The 12,003-nt window shown below is 35.0% G+C and overlaps 1 protein-coding gene and 1 pseudogene across 1 annotated transcript; both read left to right on the top strand.

The window, feature by feature from the left end:
* The first annotated feature begins 3,303 nt into the window (after positions 1–3,303).
* LOC145088736 (uncharacterized) lies at positions 3,304–4,964 on the top strand. Its single transcript, XM_079027139.1, has 4 exons — positions 3,304–3,591; positions 3,677–4,048; positions 4,154–4,411; positions 4,498–4,964. The coding sequence occupies exons 1-4, from the start codon at positions 3,550–3,552 to the stop codon at positions 4,813–4,815; spliced, it is 990 nt and encodes a 329-aa protein (XP_078883265.1). The 5' UTR covers positions 3,304–3,549; the 3' UTR covers positions 4,816–4,964.
* Positions 4,965–10,180: 5,216 nt separating this feature from the next.
* Positions 10,181–10,990, top strand: LOC145090133 (vacuolar protein sorting-associated protein 60.2-like; annotated as a pseudogene).
* The last annotated feature ends 1,013 nt before the right edge of the window (positions 10,991–12,003 follow it).

The following is a 12,003-nucleotide window of genomic DNA, read 5'->3' as shown; positions in this document are numbered from 1 at the left end:
TTCAATAAACTTTGCAAACCCCTTTGACAAGACTCAAAAGCGAGTAAAGTCTTTTCAAAGTAATGGTTTTCAGATCTATTCCTTAAACAACCCAAAATGGAAATGTATTTTACCAACTCCAACACATTTCAAGTCACCTCGACTTTTCAGAAAAACACAACCTAGGAGATTTGCACGTACACACACTCTTCCAAACGACACTTTTTCAAATCCCAAGGGTACCATTGTCAAATCTCAATCTCTGACTGGTCACAAGACTTACCTTACTCCGTCCAGACCGCTGAACAAGCAAAGTGTCTGGATGAATGAGAAAAATCTTACCTTTGGATTTTATCATCGTAAAAGACCTAATCAAGTCAGACCTTGCAATCCTCCAAAATCTCGTAATCCTCAAAGGCCTTAAAACATCAAGGTACAGGTCTCAAGGTTGACTTAAAACCTGTCCCGACAACCTCGGTTCATGCATCTACGAAAAATCCATCTTTCGCCTCGGGCTCCAAACTCGTTTTGGTGCCCAAACTAACCATGTAATTTTCAGGCAATGTGCAAGGAGGATCAAGAAAAGGAGTGGTTAATAGATAGTGCCTCCTCCTTGCACATGACTGGAAGGTTAGAATACCTTTGAGATTTTAGGCCTATATGCAATGGTGGAAACGTCACATTAGACAACAATGCGAATGGAATAATCTGAGGTTACGGTGTGCTTACTACAGGGAACTTTTCATTTCAAAAGGTTGCTGATATAGAAGGTATCAAGCACAATCTCATCAGTGTAGGCCAACTATGTAAGGCAGGCCATAGGGTTGAATTTGATAATGATTTCTACGACATCATGACAAGCGATAGAAGCACCTGTTTGATCAAATCTAAGTCCGAAGGAACTATGAATCCATTGGACGTCTCTCTGATAATTGGGAAACCGCAGTTGTGTTTTCTGTCCAAAGCAGTATCCAAAGTCATTTGGCTATGGCATCGCAAACTAGCTCATCTGAACTTCCGATAAATCAACAACTTGGTCACCGGAGAACTTGTCTGAGGTCTCCCTATTCTGAAGTATAACAACAATACTCTTTGCCCAGCCTATGAGTGTGGAAAACAGTTTAAAGGAAGCCATCCCATAGTGATTGACTCATCCATTTCTAAACCCTTAGAACTCTTACATATTGATCTTTGAGGTCCATCTACTATATTCGGTCTCCATCACAAGAAATATATATTGGTTATTGTTGATGACTTCAGTCGTTTCACTTGGGTCTTCTTCTTGAGACTCAAATCAGAAACACTGCAGGTTCTGATCAATTTCATCAAAGAGATTTAACTTCAAATCAAACTACCAGTACACCTAATCCGCAGTGATAATGACACTGAGTTCTCAAATCATTTCTTAAACTATTTTCTGGTGTCAAAAGGTATCAGTCACAACTTCTCAGCTACCTACACACCGCAGCTACCTACATTTTCCTATGGTTAGTTCTTATTTACAGATTAATAAAGTTGGTTACCAATTTATATGTAATTAGAAATTTGGTCAAATTTACTAATATTTTCATCAATTCATATACTACTTTGTAAGGTCCTACACAAGCAAACACAAAATTAGTTATTAATTATAATTGGGCTATGTAAGATTTGTTAAAAACACTTATGGTCACAATTATGTTCTCTGACACAGTTAAATTGTTACTTTTATCACTTAACTAAGATGTGGTCAATCCTAGCTCTAACAATTTAATGGTCACTAAATCACTAGGTAAACAAGTTCATGTAATTTAATATTCACTAAACTACACTTAACTTGAATTAAAACAACAAAGAGAAACACTTTAACATGCTAGGTAAGCTAATCAAACAAATAATGTGCGACAATATCCTCAGGTGCGGTAACCTTATCGGAGTCAATTATCCTGGTCGGTGTCGTATTCACAATGTCATCATGGTGACGATGTGACATTATCTCATTCGAATAGGTGTCAATGATTGTATGATAATTGAGAAATTAAATATCCTTTAACTTTTATTCCTACAAATCTTCCTACCAATTAAATAAGTATATTTGTCATATTAGTATATTAAACTATTATTAAATGAATATTAAATATTACACATGTTATTATTTAATTGGATTGAAAGATTTATATGAACAAACGATAGAAGGATATTTAATTTCTCATGATAATTTCCAATTTTAATATGGGGTTTTCTATAAATATCCTCTCCCTTTTCCAATTCCACTCCCCTTTATTTGATTTTTTGTCTTTTGTTGTTTTTTTTTTCTATTTTGTTTTTTTGTTGTTTTTAATTTTTATTATTATTATTATTATTATTATTATTATTATTATTGTTGTTGTTGTTGTTGTTGTTGTTGTTATTATTATTATTAGTATTATAAATTTTGAACAAATTTTTATAATTCGGACGACGTTATAAAATTCGAACGACTATATAAAATCGGTTTTTAATTATTTTTTATATATTATTATTATTATTATAAATTTTGAACAACATTTTATAAATCAGATGGCATTATAAATTCGAACGACTATATAATATCGGTTTTTAATTATTTTTATTTTATATTTTATAAATCGGTTTTTAAAATTGGATGACATTATAAATTCGGATGAAATTTTAAAATTCGTACGATATTATAAATTTGGACGACATAATAAAATTCGAACGACTATATGAAACGGAACAAAAACAAAGTTTGTCTTTATTTATCACGGATCTATTAATTGGTTCGTTATTACATTTGCGTGATGCGTTATGCGGATTGAAAACAAACTTTACTTTTGTTTCATTTTATATAGTCGTTCAAATTTTATAATGTCGTCCGAATTTATAACGTCTGAATTTTAAAATGTTGACCGAATTTTATATGGTTATCGAAATTTATACTACTAATAATAATAATAATAATTATTATTATTATTAAAAGAAAAAACAACAAAAAAAAAAAGAAAAAAAAAAGAGAAAAAGAAAAAATATGATGTTAAATCAAATGTAAATGTAAAAGATTGATTAGATTGATCTTAAGAATGTAAAATTAATTAAAGAATATACTTATATCACAACACTTTAATATACAAAAACATAAAAATACACGTTGTTTTCTAAGTTTGTAGGCGCGTCCAATAATTGGAGTAAAAAGCCATGTGAACTATGGTTACGTTGAATGTGTGAAGTAAGAAGTGATATAGTAGTAACCACAAATTCCTCAGTCAGAAACCACAGGGGACCGAAAAAGCACATTTGAATTTTGATGGTTACTTAATTTATTCAGTTCAAAATAAAACACGATATCTTAAGGAAAGATTGCGTGTGCGTTTTCTCTTTTACCGAAATAGAACTCTAGAAGAAATGATGAACCCCACATAACCAATTCACCATTCACCGACTATACGAGAACTCTAGAGGTAACCAGATTGTGTTACATCTTCTAAGAAAATAGTGACCAGGTTGCCTATAATAAATACCCAGAGACAAGAACACAGCATCACATCAAATCCAATCTCCTGAGACGAACAACAGCAACACAACCCAGCCACCATGGTTAAAGCAATTAGAATTCATGAGCACGGCGGCCCTGAGGTCATCCTTGTTCACCTAATTGTCTCTTTCTTTCTTGATTTCATTGAATGGAGACTAATGGTATTGAATTTCTTTTCTGTTACAGGTCTTGACATGGGAAGATGTTCAAGTCCCAGATCCAAAAGAAGGAGAAATCAAATTGAAGCAAAAGGCAGTTGGTCTAAATTTCTTGGATGTGTATATGCGTCGAGGTGAGCAGAATCTAGCTCCACCCTTGCCATATATCCCAGGTATGGAAGGAGCCGGAGTTGTAACAGCGGTGGGTCCCGGAGTAACCAGCTGCAAAGTTGGAGACGTCGTGGCTTACGCTAGCCCGGAGGTGGGTTCTTACGCCCAAGAGAGAATACTTCCCGCAGATCTAGCGGTGCCTGTTCCTTCTTCCGTTGATCCCGTTGAAGCAGCCGCCGCCATTTTTAAGGGTCTCACTGCACATGTCTTGATCCATAAAGGCTTTAAAGTAGGTGACCCATTCAATTCTTGATTTATGTATATTATCTGTAGATGATAAAAAGTTTGTTTCAGTTTTAATGAAACAACGATTCCCATATATATATATATTTAGGTTGAACCTGGACATACAATCCTGGTACATGCGGCGGCAGGTGGAGTCGGATCTTTGGTTTGTCAATGGGCAAATGCGATTGGAGCCACCGTCATCGGAACGGTGTCGACCAAGGAGAAGGCTGCGCAGGCGAAAGAAGACGGATGTCACCATGTGATTCTTTACAAAGAGGAGAACTTTGTGGATCGTGTGATGGAGATTACATCAGGCAAAGGGCTGGAAGTAGTCTACGATTCAGTCGGAAAAGACACCTTCAATGTAAGATATAAATGATATTAATTAATGGTTTCTAATTAATTTGTAGCTGGGTTTCAACTAATTAATTTTGTCTTTTTGAAATGAAGGGATCATTAGCGTGTTTAAAGAACCGTGGATACATGGTGCTTTTCGGGACTGCCTCGGGTGTACCAGAGCCTGTGCGTGTTGATCAGATTGCACCCAAATCACTCTATTATACGTTTTCATCGATCACAGAATACACGGTTGAAAATCGAAAGGAGCTGCTTGTGGCTGCTCAAGACTTGTTTTCTAATATTGCAAAAGGAGTGTTGAGGATTCGTCTTAATCACAAGTATCCTCTGTCTCAAGCAACCCAAGCTCACATTGATCTTGAGAGTCGAAAAACATCGGGATCAGTTGTGTTGATCCCAGACGAGGAATGATTTCATAAGTTTCATGTACGTTTTGTTGTATGTTTACTTTCTGTATATCTATGTTTTGTTGTCTCTTTTGTATTCCAATGCACCTTTGTAATTTTTTGTGGAGGAGGGCCAAATTCAATTTTGTAATATAATGTCACTATTTTATTTTATTCTATTTCTATGTGGTGTTTTTAAAATTATCCCAATTATCATAACTATAGATAATTTTTTATTAGTATATGTTAGTAGTAATAACATAAAAATAAAACAAAGTTTCAGAAATGGTCTCTAACTTTTAAAAAAATGGCAATGTCGAAGATAATTTTCAAAAACACTTTAGATTTGTTCATATTGTTTCTAAAAAATTTCACGGATGGTCATCTTGCCTACCATTGTTTGAATTTTAAGTTAAATGTATTGAGATTCTTCTCAACCAAAGTTGATCAAACATATATATTTGAGTGACCATTTCTAAGATTTTTGAATAAAACTCAACCTTTTCACCAACACCACAATCTTCATCCTCTTACCCCTTTCGACATCATATGACTCATGTACAACTCATAAGTTGGAGCTTTCAATTGAAATAGGATTCCCATAATACACATAATCATCCTAGAACTACTACTCGGAGATCCCTAAACCTCCATGTCTTAGATCCATCGGAAGACCACATCCACAATTCACGAGAGACAACTTTGTTGTTATTTGTCGCCATTCGCCATTGGGTTGCCAGAAAGTCAAGCTAACAACAAACAAAGCTCACAATCTTGTTAGTCGAACATATGTTTATTATGTATTTATATAGGTTGTATTATTTCCTTTGTATCGGCCCACCCATTTATTGTGGCAGCCAACTTGTAACGCCCCGATTCTCAGGTATTGTTTAAATAAGATTTATTGGGTTAAGCTCTACTCGACGAGTTGGTTGCCCTACTCGTCGAGTAGCAGCGGGGTGGGATCGCGTGTTAAGTGACCTACTCGACAAGTCCATATTGGGACTCGGCGAGTAGGAGCTGGCAGATGGAACCCTAAATCCCGGGGTTTGCACCTTTATTTAAAGGAGCCTCAGCCTCCTTTGGCCTCTTTGCAGACTTTGAGAGCTCCTTAAAACCCTAATTCGTGTAGTATTCCATTTTGGTGTGTCTTAAGCTTGGAAAGAAGGTTGGCTAGAAGAGAAAAGCTAGTAGTGCAAAGGAATTGAAGCAAGGAAGGTGTGGGAAGCAGAATTTACCTCAGCTAGCATTCTTTGGAGGTATCAAGTTGCCATCCTCACTTCCCTTTTTCCTTTTGTTGAGTTTTTTTTTTTTTTTTTTTTTTTTGGGGGGGGGGGGTTTATGGATTTTGAGGTTGATAAGGTGGGCTATGGGCTAGATCTAAAGTTGTAACTTCAGATCTGGACCCTCCTTAAGTTTTAGAATGATAAAGTTGTTGTATTGGTCGTGAATGAGGCCCTCCTTGGGCATGAGACCCCATTAAGAGCTTAGATTTGGCATTTAGAACCTTTGTAGCTATGTATGCACGTAAAGTTTGCAACTTTACGTGAAAAGTGTGACAATCCGAAATTTCCATTCTGAACTACCCATATCAAGGCAATAAAGCTTAGAACAGTTTCAGGGAAATTCCAGACTTCGGGTATAAGTTTGGCAGTTTTCAGGATTTACACTTAAGGAGATATCAGGAGAGTGGTTGCACTAGGGTTTTGTGCAACACTATTATTCCAACACTCTATTATATTAGAGATCATTTCAGAAATAAAAATATTTTCTGCCAAAAATATTTCAGGACTATAAATAGATTTCTGAACCAAATTATTCATTATTCACATTTCCAACTAGAGAAAAGGCATTTTCTCTCTGACGGATCTTCGGGTTTTTATCCCAAATTGTGAGTACCCCTTTCTAGTAGTGTTAGAATGCTTATTATGTGCTTATAACATGATTTAGATGGCTAAATCATTAGATCTAGGAGTTTACTCCCCAAGGTGTTCTTGGGCGGTAAACTCCCGAAACGAAGCCAAAACCGACCCTTGTGTTATACCACTGCCTTAGACTATTATGTATGTGTGTTAGGGACAAGAAAACATCCATAAATCCACCCAAGTTTGGGAGTTTACGGCCCAAGAATATCATAGGCCGTAAACTCCATTTTCAAACCTCAAAATGGTGTTTTAAGGCCTCTAAAGCTTTAAGGCTTTTATCAAGGCTAGTTTCCATCTAATCTAAGGCCTTAAACACATCAAAGAACACCAACAAATGAGAGTTTACGGCCCAAGTGTATCTTAGGCCGTAAACTCCATAGAAATGGACCAAAGGGCACTTTTAAGGCTCCTAAAGCCTTAGACAATTACCTAGACTTGTTCCCATTAAATCAAGGGCTTGAACCACATCAAAATCACTTAACAAAGTTTCATGTACATTTTGTTGTATGTTTACTATCTATATATCTACGTTTTGTTGTTTCTTTTGTATTCCGATGGTCAATGGACCTTTGTATTTTTTTTGTGGAGGAGGACCACATATCCAACACCAAATTCAGTTTTGTAATATAACGTCTCTGTTTTATTTTATTCTATTCCTATGTATTGTTTTTTAAACGTATCCCGATTATCATAGCTATAGATAGTTTTTTATTATATATTGGTAGTAATAACATAAAAATAGTACAAAATTTCAGAAATGGTCTCTTAACTTTTCAAAAAATGGCACGTGGAAGGTAATTTTCAAAAACATTTCAGATTTGTTCATATCGTTTCTAAAAAATTTAATGGATGGTTATTTTGCCTACCATAGTTTGAATTTTCTGTTAAATGTATTGTAAATAGATTTTTTTGCCTTCTGAACAAAAGTTGATCAAATATATATTTCTGAGTGACCATTTCTAAATTTTTTTTTGAATAAATGTAACATCCCGACTTCCGGGAATGAGATTTATTCTTTAAAAAGGCAAATTTCCCTTGGAACTCGTCGAGTTGATGGCCTCAACTCAATGTGTTGAAGACTTTTGGAGGGCGCATCTTTTTGGACCAACTCGACGAGTTGGTAAGGAAAACTCGACGAGTTCGTGGCTAAATGGGAAACCTTAAATTTTAGGGTTTGCACCCTATATAACCTCCTTAAGTCCTTGCACTATCAGCCTCCGAAGCCTAATATCGGCCTTGTGAACCCTAATCTTCATTTCATCTCATATTGTGAGTTAATGTGTCATTTTGGAGCAAAAGAATGAGGAGTTTGAGAGAAGGAGGCAAGGATCTAGCAAGCTAAGCCCTCATCTTCAGTTTGACACTCTTTTGGACCATTATAAGTATTCAAGACCCGATTGTTATCTATCTATAAAGCTAGATCTTGAGTTTTGTCCCTTTTTCTCCTTATTCTTGGATGTTGCAATGGATGAACTTCATAAAGCACTACTAGAAAAACAGCCTTTTATGACGCTCATTGCGCGTCGTAAAACGCTCAGACGACGCGCAAATGCGCGTCAAGGAAGGCCCTGTCATAACGAGAGACGACACGCTTTTGCGCGTCGTCTAGAGACGACGCGCATTTACGACGCGCATTTATGACACGCAATGTGTATCATTAAAGCCGCTGTCAAGAAATGCCATGTCATAAATGAAGATGACACACATTTTTGTGTATCGTAACTTTTATTTTTTAAAAAAAAAAATTATTTATAGATTTACGTAAATTTACTAATTTTCAAATTACATGACACATTTAATGTCTCATAATATAAAATAAAATCTCATACACAAAAAACAAAATAAATTGCACAAATTATAATATGTCATACAAATAATCATTCAAATGTTAAACAAAAATAATACATTGCTAACATGGGTTATGCATTCCTATAAAACTAACAACCCACGGTGACCTTAATCTAGATCGAGGTTGACTTGGATCAATGGCAACGATTGAACTGCAAGAAATATATAGATCAAATTGCTTAACAAGTGATAAGTAAACAAATCCATTAGGATTTAATCAATTTTACTTACTTTGATCTTAAAACTTCGGGAACTAGAAGACCAAATTGCTTAACAAAATCAGCAAAAGCCTTGTTGGTAGGGTACCCTGTACAGCTTATACGAATTGCTTCTAGAACCCCCTTTATGAAGAGTAAACAAAAGAAACTTCAAATATGATTCAGGAATCTTTATAAAAGTTCAAACATCATTATATGCAGTCTACTCACCCCACAACATAATTGATGAATGATGTTGACATTATCAAAGAGTAACATACCATTTCCTTTTGAAGATTCCCAGAGATCCCATCTCTCTAATATTGATGCCATCTCTCTAGCACCTGAGTCAAGGGGCATGTTGACTCTCCCCTGAAAATTAAAAAAAATATATCAAAATTTTTAATACTCTTCACTCTAAATAATGTTAAATTGTTACTTTGTTTGATCTTTTGGATCGATTGCTTTCATGGGTATGTCCAACAGCATCTGATATAACCTCTTCACTGTATGAGAAGGTGAAGAAGTGTCCATGTCATCTGACATACCAGATGAAGCTCTTGATAAGTAAACTTTACCACTCATATCCAAAAAACTTCTCAGGTCCATAAATATTACCTGATATGAATTGACTGCTACTTTGAGGCTCGAAGGTTTGAATCTTCTGGTGCAAGTAGCTTAAACAATGCCAAAGCTTCCTCAAATTTTCCGGATGCTGTCAATTGTACAATCTGCATTTTGATACAAGATTTAGGTACTGATTAAATTACATAAATGGCCATTTCTCTTGTAAAATAATTGTAGCATAAGGCTTCTGAATAAGACGAGGCTCATTACTAATGTGCTCAATAAGGCGTGACTCTAAATTCCTTAACTTCTCTGGAAGTTCACCATCAGGACCACATAGTGCATCCATGTTGTAATCATAGTTAAAAAGAAAGTTAATATGAACAAAAGTTACAGAACCATGTTTGATTTAATTTTTTATTGAAAACAAAAGTTAATATGAACAATAAGGCGAGGCTCTATTATATGACATGAACCATTAGGGTTAGTTGAATAGCTTCCTTTAGGGACTCCCCACAACACAGGATTATAACTTTTTATTGAAAAAAAAAAGAGTAAATTTTTAATTTTTAGAACAAATCAAATTTTAGAATCAAGAATTAAAGAGCATGAATTAGAATTACCCCCAGTTGTATCCATCCTCATTTTGGATGGCTGTGATGTACTCCTGTTGCTCAGGTGAATCTGGTGGCAGAGATTTGAGCATCTCCATATCTAATCTTTTTCATTGCAATCCAAATCATAAAATCATACACTGTAAAATCTGAATAATAAGAAAGAAGGAAATGAAGAGTTTTTCTTACCTACAGACTTCCAAATTATGTGTGAGGCCAGCATCTGATAATTTTTTCAAATGAAGTACACCAGGCGAGTCCTTCAACACAATAACATATAAACTTTATAGCATTTTAAATGTTTAATAAAAAAGGATCACATATGTTTGAATTTTGAACATGGGTATGAATTAAAAAACCTACCTGAGAAGTGAAGGCAAGATAACCTCCTCGAATTTCTGGATCTACTGTAGAGTTGATAATGAAAGTAAGTTATACTTGAGCAGGTATGAAGGACAACGTGAGATGTTGTACAATCAAACATTCAACCTGGATCAAGTTGCATTCTCTATAGAAGGTATTAAAGATGCTCAGCAAACAGTATGTGTCACAATTATCAAGCATTTGCTACAAATGGGATCAACCAAAGAGCTGAAAGGATTGATGAAAACTGTGAAGATACAAGACATTGATGTTAGTATAAATATTATGAATCTCTTTCTTTTGATACTTTGTAATTACAGACCATTTAATCTTGTTTTTATGTTTAGAATTTGCAAGATGAAATGATGGACATGATGGATATAAGCAGTGAGATACAAGAATCTCTTGGTAGAAGTTTAGTGTGCCAGATGATATTAATGAAGATGATCTCATGGGTGGTAAGCACAAATTCATTATTATTATTTTTCTTTTTTTAAATGTTAACTTCACTTCATGGAAATGTTTCAGAACTTGATGCTTTGGAGGCAAACATGGATCAAGAAACTGAAGGTGAAGGGGTACCTTCATATACTCAACCTGATAATGAGCCCGATCCGAATGAAGAACTTAATATGCCTTTAGCTCCAAGTGGACATGCAGTGCCAGTGAAACCATCAATCAGATGACCTCATTACAAGAATCTAGAGTAAAATCACAACAAATTTCAAGAATTTCAGATACCCAAATTGCTAAAATTGAGAACTCTTATGTTTCACATATGCAATCTAACATCAGAAATGAAAAACAAGAAGTGCATTTAAATACTTCAAGAACAGATAGAAGAGAAGAAAAACAGGAAAGAATAAATCAGATGACCTCATTACAAGAATCTAGATTGAAATCGCAACAAACTTCAAGAATTTCAGATACCCAAATTGCTAAAACTGTGAACTCTTCTGTTTCTCATACATCTAACATCAGAAATGAAAAAAAGAATTGGGTATATGATTTTTAACACTATTGATTCAAAAAAGTTTTACCTAGTCGAGCAGCATGCTTAAGCATCATCTGTGGTAATAACCCTTTCTGCAAGGTTAGCTTCCGAATTTAACATCATTAATTAGTTAATTAATTAAAGGGTATTTTGGGAAAATCATAAAAAAGATAACCTTTTTTGGTTTTGTGTTACTAGGTTATGCATGATCCTAGCGGAATGAGTAGAGGTTCTGGTTTTAAATACTAGGAATAAGAATATCTTTTACAGGTTCTTGATCTTTGGGTAAAGGGGTTTTAGGAGGGAGACCTCGTTTTTTTATAGGTGTGTCTTTTACAGGTTCAGTGAATGCAAAAACTGCATCTGGATCTGGTCCCACTTCAAATTCTTCACGATTGTTTATTTCTGCCCTTAGTTCTGCAGAACCAGGGCACCATAACATAAGATCTGCAAAATGATTAGCTTCCTACCTGCAGAAAGGGTATAATAGTCCTTTTCCAAGACACTCACAGAATTATGGTCAACGGTGGGGATTTTCACCATACCAAGTTGTGGAGTATTAATGAGGACTTAGCTCTACAATATCAGCTTAGATCTGTCGTATCAACTTCAGTGTCTTCTACTTTCTTAATCAATGAGGACTTCAAATAGATAATCAAATTCAACATCAATTATCAAAGATGTGGTCAACTATTAAACCAATAG

Source organism: Lactuca serriola, chromosome 2 (assembly GCF_051521515.1).
Source record: "Lactuca serriola cultivar US96UC23 chromosome 2, Lser_US96UC23_V15, whole genome shotgun sequence".
Taxonomy (NCBI): domain Eukaryota; kingdom Viridiplantae; phylum Streptophyta; class Magnoliopsida; order Asterales; family Asteraceae; genus Lactuca; species Lactuca serriola.
Note: the sequence above shows the minus strand (reverse complement) of the source record. Positions and strands in the feature narration are given on the sequence as shown.

Excerpts from the sequence above, each read along its gene's own strand:
- LOC145088736 (XM_079027139.1), top strand. The coding sequence starts at position 3,550 with ATGGTTAAAGCAATTAGAATTCATGAGCACGGCGGCCCTGAG. Across the intron at positions 4,049-4,153 it reads TGATCCATAAAGGCTTTAAA|GTTGAACCTGGACATACAAT; the intron begins GTAGGTGACCCA and ends ATATATATTTAG. Across the intron at positions 4,412-4,497 it reads TCGGAAAAGACACCTTCAAT|GGATCATTAGCGTGTTTAAA; the intron begins GTAAGATATAAA and ends TTTGAAATGAAG.